Raw genomic sequence first — 20,002 nt, 5'->3', positions numbered from 1 at the left:
TTTAAAAACAATGTGTGTGTGTATGTGCAGGGCTTTTCAGTCATCATATTGTGCATTTTCCCATACAGGTATGCTATATCATAATGTAGGCTATATGGTGAAATGATATGAAATGCATATTTTAGTTGTGGAATATTATACTTACTTACTTAATACAAGTTAATAGTGTTATTATTAGGCTGTTTTGTACATCCCAAACATTAAAACCCCGTACTTTACTGGGTGGAATCACAATACACAAAACAAAGTCGAAGACATTTCGAGAACTTCTGAGCATCTCTTTTTATTATTATCATTGATAACAAAGGAGATTGATTTCTAACTTTACAACTAAAACAAAACCACTCCTCATCTGCAACAAATGAGTGCGAAAAAGGTTCAGAGGTCAGGCAACGAGACAAGAGAAGCCTGATGATTTATACTTCATCGTACGACAGTTGTGTACAGAGTACTGACAATAGCTGAACTATAAGTTCACAGCGCGTCACCGTCACCGATGCAACACATTGTGAGCGTGTAGGTCATCAATTTCCAGTATGTGACATGTTGCACAATGGAGCATTAGACCAGACGGGTTGTAGATCGAAATGACCTGCTGGGAAATTAAGCGGAACGCCATTTGAAAATGTCACATAACCATAAACCTACTCCAGGGCAAGTTGGTTATGGATGAAGTATGCAACTGACTCAAGACAATGAGTAACCTTAACATATTACACTTATACCTCAGCTACAGAGAGAGCAGGCAGGTGAAGAATTCAGAATAGTGGTAACAAAGCAAACCAGTTGCACGAGAGGACGGCATGGGACAGATAGTTTAATCTCGAAGCAGTGGATGAGGAAAGCAGCCATGCTCTGGACCAAGGCAAGTCAAGCAAGGCTGTAGAGCGAATTTGTGTGTAGATAGTCTACTGTATTTATGTATAGTGTAAAGCCACATTAGACACTAACCAGTAGTATTAATCTGCCGTCAGTTTAATATCTGTCTCTAATTAAAAATACAAACCCGTAGAGAGACATTATTTGGAGGACCATAAGAAAAGCAAACAGGGACGTGATTTGGGGGACCATAAGAAAAGCAAATGGGGACATGCATAATGGCAATGGCAGTCTGTCTAGTGTTGAACTCTCTTATGTGCCGACGGCCTTCTGTACATTCTAATTCGTTAAGCCTAGGGGTGACAGAAATGAAGAACGAGAAAGTTGTCTATCCAAGGCTTAGGCGGGGGACTTCTCAAAAGACACAGCCAGAGACACAGCTCTGCAAACCATCCCTCGTCTTGGCTCCAAACGTTTCGGGACGATCCAGAATCAATCGTTACTTTGAGCCAACACGACACATTCTGTACGTATTGTACTGATTGGCTGGGGATTGCGAGGGTTGCTCAGGGCTGGTATTTCTGGCGGATGAAGTTGAGCACGTCGTCTTTGGACAGTTTCTCTGGATCCATCCGTGTCTGGGAGTCATGAACAATCACCCCGTCTACCCAGGCCCAGAAGAGGCGCTCCGAATGGCAGACGCTGAGGGGGAAAAAAACAAATACAGAAATAAAGGCAAAGGATTATCAGAGCAAACGTCGGATAATGAGATTATATATCATTGATTGACTAGCTGTTTAATTGTGATCTTATGCTGCACTCGCCTAACCCTCATGGACACATTCAATTAAAACTTGATTAATATGAGCATTTCTAGCATTTCATTTCCAGTAGGAGTAATTCATTATTTTATGAAAAACCATTTGAGCAGAGTTTGTGATACATACTGGAAGGGAGCGACAGCACTGGAGTGCAGCTCATAGGTGGACTCCTTGGTAATCTTATTGAAGAAGAATTTCTTCTTGGAGTTCTTGCTGTAAGCCATAGTCCAGGGTTCTAATGGACAGAGGAGGAGGTTTAGAATCGAGCTTAATGGTTTTGACAGACATTCTGAACTTTCCTATTCACTATTAAATAGATAAATGAAATAGATAAATCATGTAATATAGAAATTTATTTTGACAGAAATTTATTTTGACAGAAATTTTACCTGAACTTGATAGTTCTAACTAAAAATTTAACTCTTTATAGGGAGTATAGTAGATTATTGACAACATTGTGACTGGCGAGCACGCACACATGCACGTGACACACACACACATGCACGTGACACACACAGACGCGCACACACACACACACACCAACCATTGACTGTTTTGACGATGTAAAGGCCTGTGGGAAGGAAGTGTCTGTCGTCTCTGCCGGTGTAGGACAGGCGCGGCACTCCTCCTGAGCTCTTAGTCACCTTCATCTCCAGTCTTGGTGAAGCAGACCAAACCAACAAGAAGAAGACATGGTTATGATCATTTCCAGTAGATCTTGGTCTATGCATGACATCTCTCATCATCATACCTGACAAAGATCTTCTCCATCTCTTCCAGTCTGTACACCTCCTTCACTCTAGGTTAGGAAAGAAAGGAGATTAAATGGATTATAGTTCATGGAATGTTATACGATTGCAGGAACCTTGCAGAGTGATTCTAAAACAGACTATTTATTTATTTTACCTGATAGGGTTCATGTCTACTCTGCTGGGCTTAGACACAGCCTTGACAAACTTCTCAGCCATCTGGATCCTTTAAGAAAAATGGCCATCGTTTGTTTAGTTGTGTGGTTACTCAATTAATCTAAAGTTAGGTAAAATGCTGGTAAAGATTTGGGATTCCTACGCCTCACTGTCTTTTTACCTTTGGTTGAAGTGCTGCTCTCTGACATCCGTGCCGTTGAGTACTAGAGCATCCAGTACGTGTACTGCGTTGATTCTCCGTTGGGCCTTGCCCTGAGGAGCAAACATTACACATTACAGAAACACAGCCAGCTGCAGTTGCAGGGTCAAAAATTACTGAGTAAAACTTAATAATAGACAGTCAAACATTCCTGTGATTCAAGTGTAATATCATCCAATATACTAAAGAGTATTATTATACCCAGTATTATACTGGGTACAGAAATCTAGCCAGGCATTAAAAGGTTTTGATTCTCTTAAGTACTTTTCCACAAATGGTTACCACCTCATATATATTCCTCCCTCCGTTTCCTGCACTCTCGTCTCACCTCTCCCTTAAGCTCCTGGACGATTTCTACACTCAGCAAGGTGTCTCTGGGCAGCTCCAGCTTAAAGCACTCCAGCTTCTTCCAGCGCAGAGGCAATTTACCATCCCACGTGTAGATCTGGGATTTCTGTACCAGGTAAAACATAAGAGGAATGGGAATAGACAATAAACATCAGTAAAATGGACAGTTACTTTACATACATTGATTGGAATTTGCTGCATTTACTTTAATTTATTTTTAATCAAAAGCTTTATCAAAGCAAAAATCTAAAAGACGTCTTTTTGTGTCTATTAGGACTCACCCCAAGCGCTAGCAGGAAGATCTGTTCACCTCCTCCCACAATGCAGCGGTAGTCCAGGACATGATGTATCTTCTCTAGCGTACTGGAGTTGAGATCGCCAATCTTACTCTGGAACAACTCCACATCTGAACCCTGATGTGGAAATTATCTACTATTTAGTATTTAAGCCAACAGCTCACACTTATTAAGTATCATTAATGAGGTAACTCATAAAAATGTATAATCATCAGTCAATCAGATGACAAACTGACCTTGACGAGCTCAAAGAATTTATTCTTGGGTTCTGAGGTGAAAGGAGTCACTCTGGCTTTATCAGGGACCTAGAAAAGGAGACATGCGCAAATTGTATATAAGAGCTACAGAGAGATACACTTACAACTACAAAATGTGCTCAGTGTGCAGGCGACACAGGGCTGTCAGTTCACCTCTACAATCTCATTCGAATTTCATTATTTTTAATATTCGAAAGTTTACATAATTAATTTTAGCTCGTTATATAGCCTACCATATATCAAGTTTTATGCACTTTCTGTCCACCAGAGGGGCCCCCATCCAAATGCCAAAGCTATTTTTTCATCTATATATAATATTTATAATGCACTTCACTAGTGCACTTAGACAGTGAACTTAGAGTAGACTTAATGAAGTTATGAAACAGTAGTGAGTATTTAGTCTATCATGAACGGGACAAGTCCAAACCAGCACAGCAGTTGTTTCTCTATTTTAACAGAACAGTGTGGCTATCACGATGCCAGCTATGAATAGTCTGCAGATTATGTTTTCTCTAACGTTGTTTTCCCGTTTTTGGATGGAAATCCAAAAACCTTCCACAGATCACAGCGTTGCACTGTGCAATGCAAACTAATAGGAGAGTGGCTCTGGTGCGCTATTTCCGAACGTGCCCAACTGCCCATCACCGCGTTCGGAAATAGTGCACTGTGCAATGCAAATGTGTCTGCTCCGGTGCGGTAAATGCGAACATAAATGTTCAGTTGTGGTGATTCCCCGTTTCCTAGACCTTTCGTGCTACGGTGCTACTGCTTGTAGCCTAGCCTGACTGCCTGCTCTCACTCCCAAAGCGCAGGGAGCGACAGCCTAGCCTGTCAGCTCGAAGGTCCTGGGTTCGATTCCCGCTGGGGACTCTGTGGGCGTGTTCTCTCCTCCGCGTCATCAGTGGCCATACCCTAGGTGGGGTTGGCGAAAGGGCCTTTCTGTGTGGAGTTTGCATGTTCTTCCTGTGTCCCCCCCTAGGGTAGGTACCCTCACAAAAAACATGCAGTAGTCCTGGTCTCTAAACTGCCTCTGGTTGGAATAACGTGCTCCTTCCACGCGCCAGGGAAACTTCTGTCAGGTGAAAAAGAAAAGCTGCTTGGACGCTCATGCATTGAAGGAAGCATGAGGTCAGTCCGTTGCTCTCCCCAGGTTGGCGGAGGGAGTGTAGAGCACAGCATTACATAGACAATTGACACTGGATGACAAAATCGTGGGATAAAAAGTTCGTTTATAAGGTCAGTTGGTCAGTCACTTATGTGAAGTGATTAATTGTGTCTGAATTGTGGGATGAATTGTGGTGCTTCTGGTCTTACATTCCCTTTTGGCTAATATAACTTCATGATGCATTACGGAGAACTGACACTCCTTTGGCTGGATATGTACAATAAAATGGGGTAAATCAGTTTTTCCTGGGCCCAGGACCAAACTTTCCACCAAGAATTCCTTCCTTGGCAGTGGAATTTAGCCTGGAATATGTAGCAAAAATGTGCTTTACTTCTGTGATAAGAGGTACAACTGTTACAGTAGTTGGTGTTACTTGTGTTTTTCCCAGTTTCCTACTCACCCCCCAAAGCTTAAAACACTCCTTCCTGATGTCAGCTTGCCTGGTCTCAGAGAGGGCCCTTGAAAAACAAAGCAATTAATCAATCAAACACATGTCTCTCTCTGTCTCGCACATGCGCAACTGCGCACACACACTCTCACACACACACACACACACACACACACACACACACACACACACACACACACACACACACACACACACACACACACACACACACACACACACACACAAATAGGTAAAATGAAAAAGAACAACTCACGGGTCTAAGACATAGGCATGAATCTTAGCCAAGGCCTTGATCTGTACGACACAGTGGCTGCAAGAGAGACACAATCTCACATCAGTAATGGCTCATACACACTGCCCGATATTTGCTCCGATTATGCTGTCGGGGACCATCTTCTCGCTATAGCACACGTGGCTATTGTGTGAGGCGTGCACGCAGAAGGAGGGAGAGAGCGATTGTCTCGCCTTGTTTTTTATTCAAATTAATTGGAATAAAAAACAAATTATGTATAGGGTCTGGATCGCATCTTGGTGAATGGTTGCAGTGTGTGATGCCTAGTCGGCGACCAATCGTTTAGTGTGAAATCCACAAAGATATGACAGCCGATTAAAAAAAAAACGATCTGAATACTCGCCGACACCTTTAAAACTCCTACACACTGTAGGAGTGTGTAGGGGGCATTACTGAAAATATTCTAATAGATTGTTTATTTTATTTTATTTAGAATAGATTAGTCTGATTAGCCACAAAAGCTGTAACTTGGTTGTACAATGGCGGTGTGTAGAATAGCAATAGCCAATCTACAAGTTCATAGCGTGTCACATGATCACATCACGGCGCGTTATTAACATTGTAGATCTGCCGTTTTCGCTATTATTTTATTATTGTTTACTAATCGTTATGGAGATGGAAATAATCATGACATTTACATGAAGTCATGTCGCCCAGCCCTACTCTGAGTGTTCATGACACATCCCTACCTCTCGTTGCCGTTGACCATGTGCTGATAGAAGTCTGTGTCCTCCTTGATAAGGCTCAGAGGCACCACCTCCACAACATCGTCTTCTGAGTTCTTCAGATGGTTGAGTTTCAGGTTTACTCTGAACATGTAATCCCTCACGAACTCAGAGCCGGGTTTCAGGCTGCGGCACACTATGTACCTATTGGACAAAAGTAGCGTGTGTCGTTTTATTCATGTACTGCATACAATGTTCTGCAACAATGGAATGTTTATTCAGGCAAAAAGAAAAACAGTGTAATACAAATGGCCAACATTGCTCCAACATAAAACATAACACGTTTAAAGGTGTAAAAGCACTGCTAACTGCCTGTAAAGGTTGTCTACTTCTTACATTTTTCTGGCAATCTGCCATGATGATTTTAATAGCTTTTGTTAAAAGTTGACATTTTGGCCTAAAGATGGCGCTAGCATAATCAGTAGGATTCATCATCCAGAGAGATGAATATACTAAAAACGTTTTGGGGCAATCTATTAGATTTTTATATAGTGTGCTACTGAACATTCTGTGTACAGTACCTAGTGTATACAGTGTGTTCATTTGTGTCTGTGTATTAAGGAGTTAAGATAGGAGTGGTAAATGGTGCATTTACTGTATAAAGCGACTTTATCCAACCATTCACACACATTCACAAACCGATGGCAGCTGAGGAACCCATGCAAGGCACCAACCTGCTCATCGGGAGCATAGGGGTTCAGACTCTCGCTCAAGGACATCAACTCTGGGGGAGCCTGGGTTCGAACTCCCTGAGTCACTGCCGCCCCAGTGCACACTGCACACACACACACACACACACACACACACGTATAGGCATTGAGCGTTCACAAAGCCTTACCTCTCGGAGTTGGCAGGCCTGCTGGTGAGGGGCTTGAAGAGGGAGATCCTGTCGAAAGAGAGGTAGAGCAGGTAGACCAGGCCCACACTGAAGGGAGTGAACAGGTCAAAGGTCTTACACACAAAATGGCCACCTGGGGGAGACAAACGCCACTGCTGTGACTCAGTAGTCTGGCATTAATCAGCTGAAATATTGCATACAAGACTAATAAGCATGAATGACTCAGGAAAAGGCATGTGCACGCTTAATAACGGTTGGACTGCAGATCGATAAGATGGCAAACGGACACAAATGTTGCACATAGAGACAAACTTCAGACGCGTGTACCTGTCCTCAGTGTAGACATGGCGGTGAGGAACTGACAGAGCAACAACTGTTTGCTCAGGATCTCCTGAATGTTCTCCTGGCCCTCCACTGAGAAGCCCTACAAACCACAGCATAGACACACACTTATTATAAATGTGTCTAAATTGTCTAAATAAGTGTTTCTAAAATAAATTTAAAGGACATCCATAACTCTGAGAGCATACCGTATAAATAGAACCAAATGGACCTACATCTCTCAAGAGTTACAGGCCTTGAACCTTGAGGGTCCCGGGAGACTTCGAGACACTTTGAGAACCACTAAATTTTTGTGTTATTCTAACGTCATATCCTCGTCTATATCCTCTTTATGGAGAGATCAGGGCATGGTATGCTATTAAACCAGTTACTGAATAAGCATTTCTATGCACATATATTAGTGTCCAATGACTTAACGAAAACCATCCGCCAACAACAGCTATTGTAGCTGAATAGTGCGTCACAGTCCCGCCCCCGATGAGCGGCCCAGAAGAGAATTTCCAATAAAAAAAATTCCCCATAGAATAGACGTTTCAGAAAGTATTTATTTAAAGATATTTAAGCCTCGGACAAAGCCAACTCAGATCATGACAATAAACACAATTTTGGGCCAAACAAATAATTAGAAAGAAGAAAAAAAGGACAGGGTACAACACCTTTTTTTGTTGTTTTTCTTCTTTCTAATTATTTGTTTGGCCCGATTTTTTTTTTGTTTATCGTCATGGTTTGTCACCATCCGAGTTGGCTTTGTCGAGTCTTACAGGTCTTTAAATAAATACTTTTGAATGGGAAAATGTATGGGAAATTGAAGGTATGAAGGACATTTACGTATTCTAAAATGAAACAGACATGTCAAAAGGGTCGTGTCACAAAAGTTGAAATGAATACACTGTCTCAGAGTTTTAAACATAATTATAATGGTTGAAGTTGGTACATTTGAGATGGGCATACCCCATCAGCCATGAGGAAATGCAGCCCTCTCCTCTCCGTACTCTCCAGGACAAAGTTCCGGAAGGCGCTCACATTCTCTGGAAGAGTGACATCTCCATCCCCATCCACCCCTCCTTCACCTAGGACACACAGAGTGGACCAGTTTAGACAAGTTTGAGGACACTTCTATGTTACTGTAACGCTTTATTGCTATTGTTTTTATTCCAGTAAGTGCCTCTTAACTGATGTATTGCCTTTTTATATGCCACTGGAAAGCACTTTGTAACTGTTTTGAAAAGCGCTTTATAAATAAAGTTTATTATTATGTTCAACAATTAGGTCTCTGTGGATATGCATTTATACATACGGTATGTACATACATAACTCTTACACAAGAGGGAGGCCTAAACCATACATGGGCAACTGGCGGCCCTCAGGTTAATATCAGAATATTGATATATTATTGATTTCAGTTGTTACAATTCCAAATATGCCCCGCTTTAATTAATTCAGTAGTATTAAAATGTTTTGTCTTTTTTATGTCCAATGTATTTAGTTCATAAAGTTAACATAACTATAAATAAATAATTTTAAATTCACAGCTGACATGGCCTGCAGGGCCATGTCAGCTTTTTATTTAATTGGAAATGTGGAGAGAGATGAGGAGTGACCAGCCACGCCTCCACTGCCAAACATCTGTGTACCGTAGTAAGGCTCAAAGAGTTCACTGGGTGCTGCATAGAAGTCTTCCAGTTTGAAATCGCAGGGGCCCTTTAGTGTCATGCCGAAGCCCTTGGCATGCCAACGCCTCTTCCACAGTATGTACTCAGAGAAGCCGCCAGGCCCCGCGCAAATGTCACCAAAGTACAGCAGCTCGCCCTCGCGATCCTTCGTCAGAGACTTCTGTGTGGCAAGAGATCAAAAATATAAAAAATCATCTTTTCTCATAATCTTGGTACTACCGCATCACTTTCACCCAGAAAAGTGGATACATACGTTAGAAGTGAACTCACCCCTTGTGAATCCTTTGGGTTGGTGAACATGTTGTCAAAACAATGGTCCATGTTGGCCATTTTCATCGCTGCCCTAAATGCGATTGATGCAAAATACTTTGGTTACAGAACAGAATAGCTCTGAAGAAGGATGCTATTGCATCAAGTTGCTATTGCAACTTGTGGGTTGTTTTGCCCTAAATGTAATTGATGCAAAATATTTCTGTTACAGAATACCTCTGAGGAAGGATGCAGGGCAGGCTATTGCAACTTGTGGGGTGTTTTTATGGAGGATTTACCTGTTAAGGAAGAAGCCTCCTCTGATGGTCTCGTAAGGGTTAGAGCGTGTCCGTGCTCTCCTCATCTCCTCACCCTCAAGGTCATCAAACACAGTCTGAACACAACAAACACACATGGTGAGATGTTTTATCTATTACTCACAATTCCTGGTAGACATACTGAGTGTCAGTGTTACTGGCCAGCATTGACATGGTACGCTGTGGTTCCCACCAACAATCAGAACCTGCTAAATGTATACTGGTGTGTTGTTGTTGTTTTTTCATTTGATAGAACAGTAGAGAAAAAAGAAACTAGCGGCAGAGATGGGGGAGAACATGCAATACAGGTGTCCAGGCAAACAACTTGTGTATGTTTTTTAATTTCAAATAAACCAAACTATCTGGTCTGACACAACTGTGTCAAATGTTGTGAAAAGCTATCTGTTTTTCTAATGCTGCTGCTAACGTATTGTGTCGCACAGTGTGTGCTATGACTTTTTAATATATATTGATTGATAAAAGTGAAGTTGCCAAAAGTGATTGGCTGGAATGACATTTGTGATTTGATTGGCTGAGCATGGAATGTGATGTATGATGATAAGAGCGCCCCTCACTTCACAGGAGTGTGATTTCTTTCTACTCACCTTGCATCTAAGAAGTGTGTGAAGGAGGTCTTCAGTACAAAACTCTGTCTCATCCTCAATTTTTAATTTCCTCTGCAAGTACACAAAGCAAACAAAGAATGATAATTCAAAGATGTAAAATGAAGATTCACAGTTGAATACACGATAAGGTCTAAGGGAGCATGGCAGTTAGTGATAGTTTGGGTGTGTGCGGTGTACCGGTCCCAATGCCATCCAGTCCTTCAGCTCATCTGCATCTGGGATCTCAGTGGAGCATTCTGGGAACCAGTCTACTTTCTCCACAGCACTTGGCTGGATAAACAAATGAAAGAGAGAGAGAGAGAGAGAGAGAGAGAGAGAGAGAGAGAGAGAGAGAGAGAGAGAGAGAAAGAGAGAAAGAGAGAAGGGGTGCAGCAGAGAAAGAAAGGCACTCATATGAGAAAGATAAGATAAAGAAAGTCAAATGTAAAGCACACTAAATGCTAGTTCATCGATATAGTTTAATGTCACCACTGACTCATGGCATCATGGCTACGTTCTCTGATGATAAAAGTATTGTAAACAATGTGCTTTTGAAATGTCGTAGAGGTCATTATTGCTGTTCTACATACCTCGGGTTCGTCCTGCCAGTCGACATTGAGCTCCCCCTGGAAGCCCTGCAGCGTGAGGCCCAGACCTCTCCTCCCTCGCTGTGTGGAGGCCTCGATGATCTCCTTGCGCCCTTGACCAAACTTTCCCAAACCCTCGCCCTCACGGAAACCCATCTTGGCCTAAGGGTTGAAGGTTTGACACAGGTTATAGTACTGTTTTCTCTATTATTTCCATATATAAACGAATCAGGGGTCAGGGGTGGGAGAAAGGGAGCAAGCTTACTGTATCTGTATGTCCTGTGTATTTGTACTGTATGTTATGTTGCACCTATGTGTCTTTAGTACTGTGTACTTGCACTGCTGTAATGTTGTAGATGTATGTATAGGACCCCCTCTAAATCTCATGGAGCCATCCTCTCAATAAAGTTCAATACAGTTCAAAGTGGGGAAAGTGAATGTTAAGTGAATGGGACGCGACACATCAAATTCAAAGACAATTCATGGATTTCAGTACAGTAACAGTACCATGAGTTTCTGTGACACACTGTTGTACATGCCGAACTTCGAGTCTCCCCCAATGGAGGAATCCATGGTGGGGAGGCTGTTGGATGTGTTGGACATGGAGAAGCCTGGTCTGATGTCCTCCGGGTCACTGTGGGAGTCACTTTGGCTGGAGTCTGCAGGACAAAATGGACATGACACACACACACACACACACACACACACACACACACACACACACACAAGTTCAAGCACACATAAGGGAGACACACGCAGACATAAACAAACAAAAAAGTAAATAAAACATTACCTGACTTTCCAATTGCTTCCCATTCATAGCCTTTAATGCAATCTTGGCCTCATCAAGTGTCTCAAATGTAATGTAACCATAGCCCTGGGACTTTTCTTTAAGTTAAATGTATTGTTTTTGTGCGAACTCAAAGAAATTGTAGAAAGGAGAAAGGGAAAGAGGGGCGGTCTCAGCAAGGGGAAAAAATAAATGTATACCTTACCGGTATGTAATTTAAACCTGTGATGTGACAATACAGCTTTACTTTTGTCTTTGGTCTTGACTCTTTATTCATTGGCTTCGTCTTACCTTGACTGGCTTCTCGCCGAGGTGATAACTCTTCATCGGAACTGCCATCGTGATCGTCACACAGCTTCTTAGCCCCCAGCAGGGGCATTGAAGCCCCCTCAGCTTTCCTCTTCATCATGGCTGAAAGCAAGGTGGGGAATACCAAGGGATTGAATGAAGTTAATAATTGCACGAAGAGGATGCAAGAGATAACAGTGGGAACACAGTACAAGAGTACAGTACAGCAAAACTGTCAAAGTAAAAGTCGTAATTTGAACATTAAATGGAACAGTGGGGTGCACCCTCTTGTAACATTAAAATGCAATAACAAAATGTTGCGGTAACAATATTCAAAACTACTATCTCAAGGAAATACCAATCCAGAGAAAAATAAATAGACTTACTTGGGCTTCATATTATTATTATTTATTTATTTATTGCCGTGATCTTCTCTGTAATCACAGTCAAATTTGGACATATGGAAATGGGGGAGTCAATCGGATTAAAAATATATATATAATTATGAAGTAAACTACAACAAACATATTATGTCCAGTGGATGCGTGAGTCGACCGTGACCAAAGATTATATAACGTTGCATGCATTCAGCACATTGTGCACTCAACAACACACTGGCGGGAGCACAGATTAATACTTGCACACAAGTGGTGTCAGTTTCCATGCATGTTTCTATTCATGTCGAAATGTAGCAGTGGTCAGATAGACTTAAGACACGTATGTTCTCTAGAGAATAATATTCTAATATTTACCTCTTGTTTATTGTAGTTATGAATAGACAGCTACTCTAGCTGGGTCATATGGGCCCATACCACAGTCCAGGATATACTTTCCGACCAAAACACCAATATTCAATTATTTACTTGGAATTAACAAACAATGGGTGTGTTTCACTTTCCTCGCTAGTTGTCAGAAACGAAACTGAGCGAAGAGAGAGACTGCGCAGCAAGCACCGCTAGCACAGCTAGCTGTTAGCCAGTTGTTGTTTTTTTATTACCAGCTACGTGTGCAACTACATTCTCCTTTGGAGAAAAACAAGCGACATTCCGTCGACAGAAATCATATCCGTATATTCATCCAGATTTTCCAATCGCGGTTTTTATTAATTTGCAAAGAAAAAAAACATAAAATGTGTTTGTTTATTTAATTCTGCAGTAACCCGCGTTCTATTTCGGAATCCTCGGCTACTGTGGTCCTTCGAGTCGCACTGACGCAGGTGAATGACGTTGATGTTGATGGGATGGAATGGCTAGGCTGTCCAAATAGATGCCTTGCAACAAAACTAGTTAATATCAAGCTGTGCAACACACACGCACACACACGCACACACACACACGCACACACACACACACACACACACACACACACACACACACACACACAAACAAAACTAGAAAAGTGCCCCTCGGGGCACAGGTCTCCACCTGGTGGCGCTATAATAAGCCAATGTGAAAAGGGTGCCATTTCTTCTGCTTTGATGGCAATTGGATGATTTCAGGCATGCATTTGACGTGCTTGATGTGCTTGATGAAGGTGCAATAAAAGTAAAAACATGTTGAAACATGTTTTTAACTTTTCTAAATAAAGTACCTTGACTTTTATCCACCCTGAGTGCTCGGATCGCCGCCTTTTTTCAGGGATAACTGTTATGTTATAATCTGATGGCCCATGGCTGTGTCTTTGTACGTGAGAGCACAGTGTACTTGATAATGTATTGTGTACTGAATGAACTGTAACATACTAGCTACTGGTGACATCTCATCTCAGACAGCAAATATAGTGTTACCTTGAGGCCGGTTTGAAACATTCGTGTGTGTCTTCCTTGGCCTACTGGCAGCGTTCACATGCGGTTTGTGTCACCCACTAATACAGACAAGCGGGTGAAAACTTAATCTGTAGACGACAGTCACAGAAATAACCGAGCTTGGAGAATCCTTCCTGGAAAATCCACTGGGAAAGACAGTTTTCGTGACAGAGGGAGCAGCCAGTGTGAAACCTTGAATCTTAACAAGCACGCATAAGTGTACCATCATTTCAGAAACTAGGAGTTGAATAGCAGTACTACTAGATACCTAGATACTACTTTGAGAATGACAACATCATTCTACACCACACAGACTGCTATTTTATTCTCTCATTTATTTTCTACAAAAGTTGAGGCTGATTTCTTTCTTCAGTTGTTATAAAGAACTTTGTGAAACTTGTGCTTTAAATACACACACACACACACACACACACACACACACACACACACACACACACACACACACACACACATATATATACACACACGCTCACACACACACACACACACACACACACACACACACACACACACACACACACACACACACACACACACACACACACACACACACACACAGTATTCATTATTATTATTATTATTATTATTATTAATTGAATGGATATAGCCAGCATCCACTGTACCAAAACACTTGATGCATCCAGTACTATATCCTGTTATAAGGTAATTTGCCTTTTAGCTGTAACTAATTGCAATTTGACGTCATGCCAGCTAGTGTGTTGCAGGCCGCTGATGGGGTTAGCGGTTTGTTTATTCCCTACAATATGGGACAACCAAGGTACGTACATCTCTCACAGTGGCCAATGGTCCACTAATCCCTCAGACAGACAGACCCACACACACACACACACACACACACACACACACACACACCATGTGACTGCCTTACGCAACCAAGCCTAGCCTTTATATTTACCTGTGGGGATGAGTCTCCCTCAGATACATCAACAGAGTCCAGGTGTGTCTATTTGAGTGGAGGGAGCAGGTGTGTGTCTGGGGACACTGGGGAGAACCTCCACCGTTGTTGTCACACTCAGTTTGTTGGAGGAGAACCAGGCTAGAGACGGAGAAGGAGAAGGGACACGAGGAAGGTGTAGGAAGTCTTCAAGGATCTTCTTTTTATGCTTTGTTTGTGAAGCTCCGGAGACAACAAATATGTTTTTCCGCATTCCTCGTCTGACCCCTGGGTACATCAGATACCTCCAGGTGCGTACAGTAACATCCTTCCTTTTTAGAGAGATTTTATTAGAATTAACAAAGGGAAATTTGCCCTGGCATAAGAGTAGAGAACATTCCATCTAATAATCAACTTGATTATTTTAGTTTTAATGTCCTACACTACTACAGTATGTACTTTATTTATTCTACATGGCTTTAATGACAGTTTGACACTATAGAATATCTCTGCAACAGCAACACCAAAACTGAATCTAAAAGTTATGACATTTTTAATGCACTCCTGAACGCAGCCTGGTTCAATTGCTTCAATTGCATAGCCGAAGGAAAGGCCATTATTAACAGAAGATGAGTGTGTTTTCACTGGTGACATTTGTCCAGAGACCAGTGTGTGCCAGCCTGCCAGGCCATGTAGGATTAGTTGAGAGGATTATACAGTAGCATCCTGTTTTAAAATGGACTTGAGACAGTGATCTCATGGATCGTTCAGGCCAGGGTCAAGATAAGTGCCCGCTAATAGGATCTAGCTGCAGTGGAATATAATGGCATGAGATCCACACTCTAAATCGCTCTGGTATAGGTATTTCGGGAGCCTGCAGCTGCATTTAGATGCCTGTGGCATGTTACTTTTCAAACAGGATGTTGTCAGGTCTGATTATCTTCAGTGCTTTAGTTCATAGGCGTTACGGTTAGATAACCGCTCAGACATGGGTGGATGGGGAAATGAATTGAGTTGTATAGGTCTTATGCCATTTGTGTAAAACAAAGCTCAGAGTGGGATACTTCATTTACTTTGGTACATTCTTGCATTAGAAAATGGAATAACTCTTTATATACTATTTATATATGGCTTCAGGGCATGTGTTGGCCTAAAATTCAGAAATGCCCATTATCTCCATAATCCTGAAAAGAGAAAACATACAGACATACTGTTAGTCTGTTACCGTAGCTGCATGGGTTTGCCTAATTATCTCACATTTTTCAAAAACTCTTTTAAAAATAGTGAAAATAGCAGATAGCTCACAGCGCATTGCATCGTTATGCGCTGTGAGCTTGTAGATAGGCTATTTCGCTCTTTGTCTTATGATGAATTATACAGGGATTAAGTGGTTCAAATAGGTGCCAAAACGGAGATCCTAGCACTCCCCTTTGTTGAGTCTTTATTACTTTTAGTGTTAGTTTTACTTGTATATTTTAGATAGAGGATTTGTCAAGGGTGAGTTTTAAAAAGGTCAGAAAATGTATTGTAGTATTAAAAACATACTGCTACAGCAAAAAAGAAAAAAGATTGAAAATGGATTTCATATCCACCTAAAGTATTAGGCTTATACGAAATAAATTGACAATGGTGAAAGATTTTACTTTAACTAGTTTTATAATCATAAAATGCTGTTTCAGTTAGCTATTGTCAACCCTCATTAACTAAAATGTTTAGTTTTTTTCGTTATAACATGAAGGCATGTAACGATGACAAAAACTCACTATACAAATTATCACGATAACAAGTCAACGTGATCTGCTGGACACAACTTTTAATTTCACAGCCCTGTCATAACATAAGCTGTGACTGTGATATAACTGAGTAGGCTTAACAACAATACTGTTACATGCTTAATAATAACCTTGCCCTGGCGTGATGCTGACTCTTAAGTGGCGGTTGTCATGGCTACTGCGTGGGTGGCACTATACACTAGTAGTGACCATTTGTCTCTCTTTCAGACTCAGGCAGCTAAGACGGTGCTGCAGAGTCGGGACGGCCCCGTCATGCCACGCATGGCCATGATGATGGGACTGTTCGGGATCGGCGTGTCTGGCTACAGCTCCCGACAGCTCACCCTGAACTACAAGCCAGCAAGATACCTCCTGAGATGAGATGTTGATGGCACGCGCACACACACACACACACACACACACACACACACACACACACACACACACATGCACAGAGACGTGCACATACACATGACAATGTGGACAGAAGTAACATGTTCGAATTGGGAACTCACAGGAATGACCTGTGCTTCTTTTCCAACAGTGGTTTGCGTTTCTGTGTAAAATCCCTGCACAGTCAAATCCTCAGTGTTAATTTAACTCTGATCATTTGTAACTCTCAGAATTAGGATTAATGAGGATTTTACTGTGTACTCCAAAAAGCCCTCTGTGTGGTGGAAGTTCAAGATCGGCCCGCTCCGGATTTCATTCTGTTTATAACTGGTTGAATTGAGAAGATTGTTGCCTTACGGCTCTGCTTATGCATAGTAACATTAGGGTTTCTCCACAACCCACCCTCTCCACAAACTACCTCTCCTGTTCAACACAATGCAGATTATCTCTGCAGTGCTGAATTTAACTATGCAGTAGCCTATAAGACAGAGAGTGGCAGCTTTTGATGTTAGATTTGGAGCCGGGTTGATGTTGCACTTTAACCACAGTCCCTTTGGTATTCCCCTGAATGCCCTGTGCCTTATAAGGACGACATTCAAAGATATCTCAGGTTCTTTACGGAAGTTAAAGCAAACATTTGCACACATTTTATTTCTAATCTATTTTATATTGTATGTATAGTGTTACTGACTACTGCATGAGTGTCCCCTAATTATGACAGACTGGGGCAAATTTTGACTAGTGTATTTTAAAAGCTTTTGTGTGTACACAGTACAATCTTCAGTGTTAAGTCATCCATTGATTCAACCAGATGGAACCAAATGGACCCTTTTCATTTGTACACCCACAGTGTTAAATTAGCACTGAGGATTTTACGGTGTATCTGCTTTTAAATCCTATCCTCCGGCATTTATCGTGGCATGTAATGGTAATGCCATGATGGAACACAGTCACAGAGCATAAAAGTCCCTCCTCTGTGGGAGGCCCGGCCAGTGATCTGACATCTATGGGCTGTTTCTTGACTTGTATCCTGTGCTTAGGTTTATTGTGTAGGATTGTGCATGGCAGAGATACAACTGCTGCATAACAAAATAATGCTTGCTTATTTAATTTCTCTCTCACTCATAATTGTAACATATAAGGGGGAGATCTACCATAGGAACATTCCTTTTTCATGTATATTTTTATTTGGCTGGGCTCAGCACCATTTTTTATATATATAGTAGGCTAATTATTAAATTATTACACTTCCAAGAGTTAATTTAACACCTTTTCAAGAATGCACAGACAAATGCTTGTTGTCTGCAGTTGAAACAAGGTGTCTCTTGGTACGTAAACACTGCTACTTTGCACTTTGAATATTGTATGAGTGCATGAGATGTACTCATACACTGTATAGTGTATATACTGTATAATATCTATTTGAAGCTGAGTGAGATTAGTAGGGGATTACATGACGTGGAGTGCCTCCAGCCTGTGTTGTTAGCTGGACTGGACCAGATCTAGCTGGATTGACACTGCACAGCTGTTTATTGCCGGGCTGAGTAACCAGGACAGCAATCCTGGATGCCAGCTTGCTGAACATGTGCCCACAAAACCTGTGTGAATTCACAAGGACATCTTCCAGTTGTGCACCATTGTCAACTCTAGCAACCACAAGACGCGAAATGTATTTAGATGCTTGACCTCTAAGGTCTCTTAATATAGAATAGGTCTACTGTTGTTTTCTTTGCCGAATAGGCCTATTACGTTAGCTTTTTAAGGCTAAAATAAATTTGACAGCATATGAATGTGTCACCGACTGGCAATGTAAATAGCAGTAAAATGTGATTGTGAAAATTAGAGTTAAGATTTAGTATTCAAGACTAACTTTACTGTCCCAAAAAACTGAATATTTGGCTTCGGCTTTCCCCCATGCTGCAGGCTGCAGCCAAAAAACCAGAGAAATAATAACATACAGTTCTTAAAAGCACCTAGAAAAACAAGCACAATAATAAAAGCAAAGATCTGCACAAATCCCTTTAATAAAAACAAAGGATGGGTGGTGTACCCATATAATCTTCCATACAGTCTGTATCAATCAGACACAGAGAGGTTACCTAACCAAACTGTGATGCTGTATTTGATAAGGCAGTTTAATTGATAAAAAACTAAAAGGGTTAGTAAAACAGTTGACACAGGAAGCAGTCGTAATCTGCTACAGAGAATTTCCATATGTTTTCCAGGGTAATGAATTATAAAAAGAAACACCAAGAGATTTGTATGAAGAGACCTGTGAGATGATTTCAATTGACCACACGCCTGTGGTCACCAACGCCCCTATAGGGTAAAACATTATGCACTATGGTTGTCATCGCACTATTCAACAAATATATCCTTTTTCATTCAAACTAAGATGACAGTGTTATAAGTATTTGTGCTGTTTCATAAATCATAATCACCCGTTCATACCAGTTCAAGGATATAGTGGTTACTGTGTATATACTGTAGGCATACTCTGAATTTACACAGTACCCTGAAGTGAAAACAAGAGATTAGCTTTTCAAGTAGCTAATCTAGCCAGAAGCCCTATCATCCATTACGTTTTTTTAGACTATCCATTATTGAATATGAAAGGTGCACTAAAACCCAATTTATAGTATAAGTACGACCACATCACAATCCAGAAATAAGTAGTTTGGTTCTGTGTTTATGTTTAGCTTTGTAATGAGAAACAAGGAATTTCAAATCGATTCATGTGAATAATGTAATTATGTTTTGCTTGTTTAATTGTATTTATTGTTTACTTTTTTATAGTGGCATTACATTCCCCAAATAATACCACTACTACTAAGAATGATTCTCACAAATTGCAAATGCCATCTCATGTAGAGAATTTAGTTGCAGAAAATGACAATGGTCAAAATAACAAAAACTTGCTTTCAGACTGAGGCATGTTTGGGTGAATTCAATTGATTGATATTGATTGAACAGACTGATTTAAGTCCCATGCAGAGCCTATGTGTTGTTTTGGTCTTTTTTATAACTTTGCATATGGTCTTGGTAGTGAGTCACATTCAGATGTGTTGGAAGTTTTATTTAGAAAATCCATTGTTAAAGATAATATAACATTCTAAATGCCCAACTAAGCACCTTGATTCTTAATGTCATGATGTAATGAAGTATGAATAC

General features: G+C 41.1%; 1 protein-coding gene across 4 annotated transcripts; it reads right to left on the bottom strand.

The window, feature by feature from the left end:
* Positions 1 to 264: 264 nt before the first annotated feature.
* cmtr1 (cap methyltransferase 1) lies at positions 265 to 13,148 on the bottom strand. Of its 4 annotated transcripts, none has more exons than XM_080790802.1 (25): positions 12,699 to 13,148; positions 12,333 to 12,380; positions 11,950 to 12,069; positions 11,376 to 11,527; positions 10,872 to 11,030; positions 10,480 to 10,572; positions 10,282 to 10,353; positions 9,659 to 9,753; positions 9,381 to 9,453; positions 9,072 to 9,270; positions 8,389 to 8,507; positions 7,423 to 7,519; positions 7,096 to 7,228; positions 6,222 to 6,401; positions 5,494 to 5,550; positions 5,232 to 5,289; positions 3,646 to 3,714; positions 3,395 to 3,526; positions 3,094 to 3,219; positions 2,727 to 2,818; positions 2,547 to 2,615; positions 2,392 to 2,439; positions 2,185 to 2,297; positions 1,767 to 1,875; positions 265 to 1,521 (listed from the first exon to the last, which is right to left on the bottom strand). In XM_080790802.1, the coding sequence occupies exons 3-25, from the start codon at positions 12,065 to 12,067 to the stop codon at positions 1,386 to 1,388; spliced, it is 2,499 nt and encodes an 832-aa protein (XP_080646928.1). In that variant the 5' UTR covers positions 12,068 to 12,069; positions 12,333 to 12,380; positions 12,699 to 13,148; the 3' UTR covers positions 265 to 1,385. The 4 variants fall into 4 exon arrangements, with proteins under 4 accessions (XP_080646928.1, XP_080646929.1, XP_080646927.1 ...); XM_080790803.1 differs by having other exon boundaries at positions 12,944 to 13,148; XM_080790801.1 differs by lacking the exon at positions 12,333 to 12,380.
* Between the last annotated feature and the right edge of the window lie 6,854 nt (positions 13,149 to 20,002).

Source organism: Protomyctophum bolini, assembly GCF_963924005.1.
Source record: "Protomyctophum bolini genome assembly, chromosome: 19".
Taxonomy (NCBI): Eukaryota; Metazoa; Chordata; class Actinopteri; order Myctophiformes; family Myctophidae; genus Protomyctophum; species Protomyctophum bolini.
The sequence above is the reverse complement of the archived record's forward strand: the minus strand, read 5'-3'. Positions and strand labels throughout refer to the sequence as shown.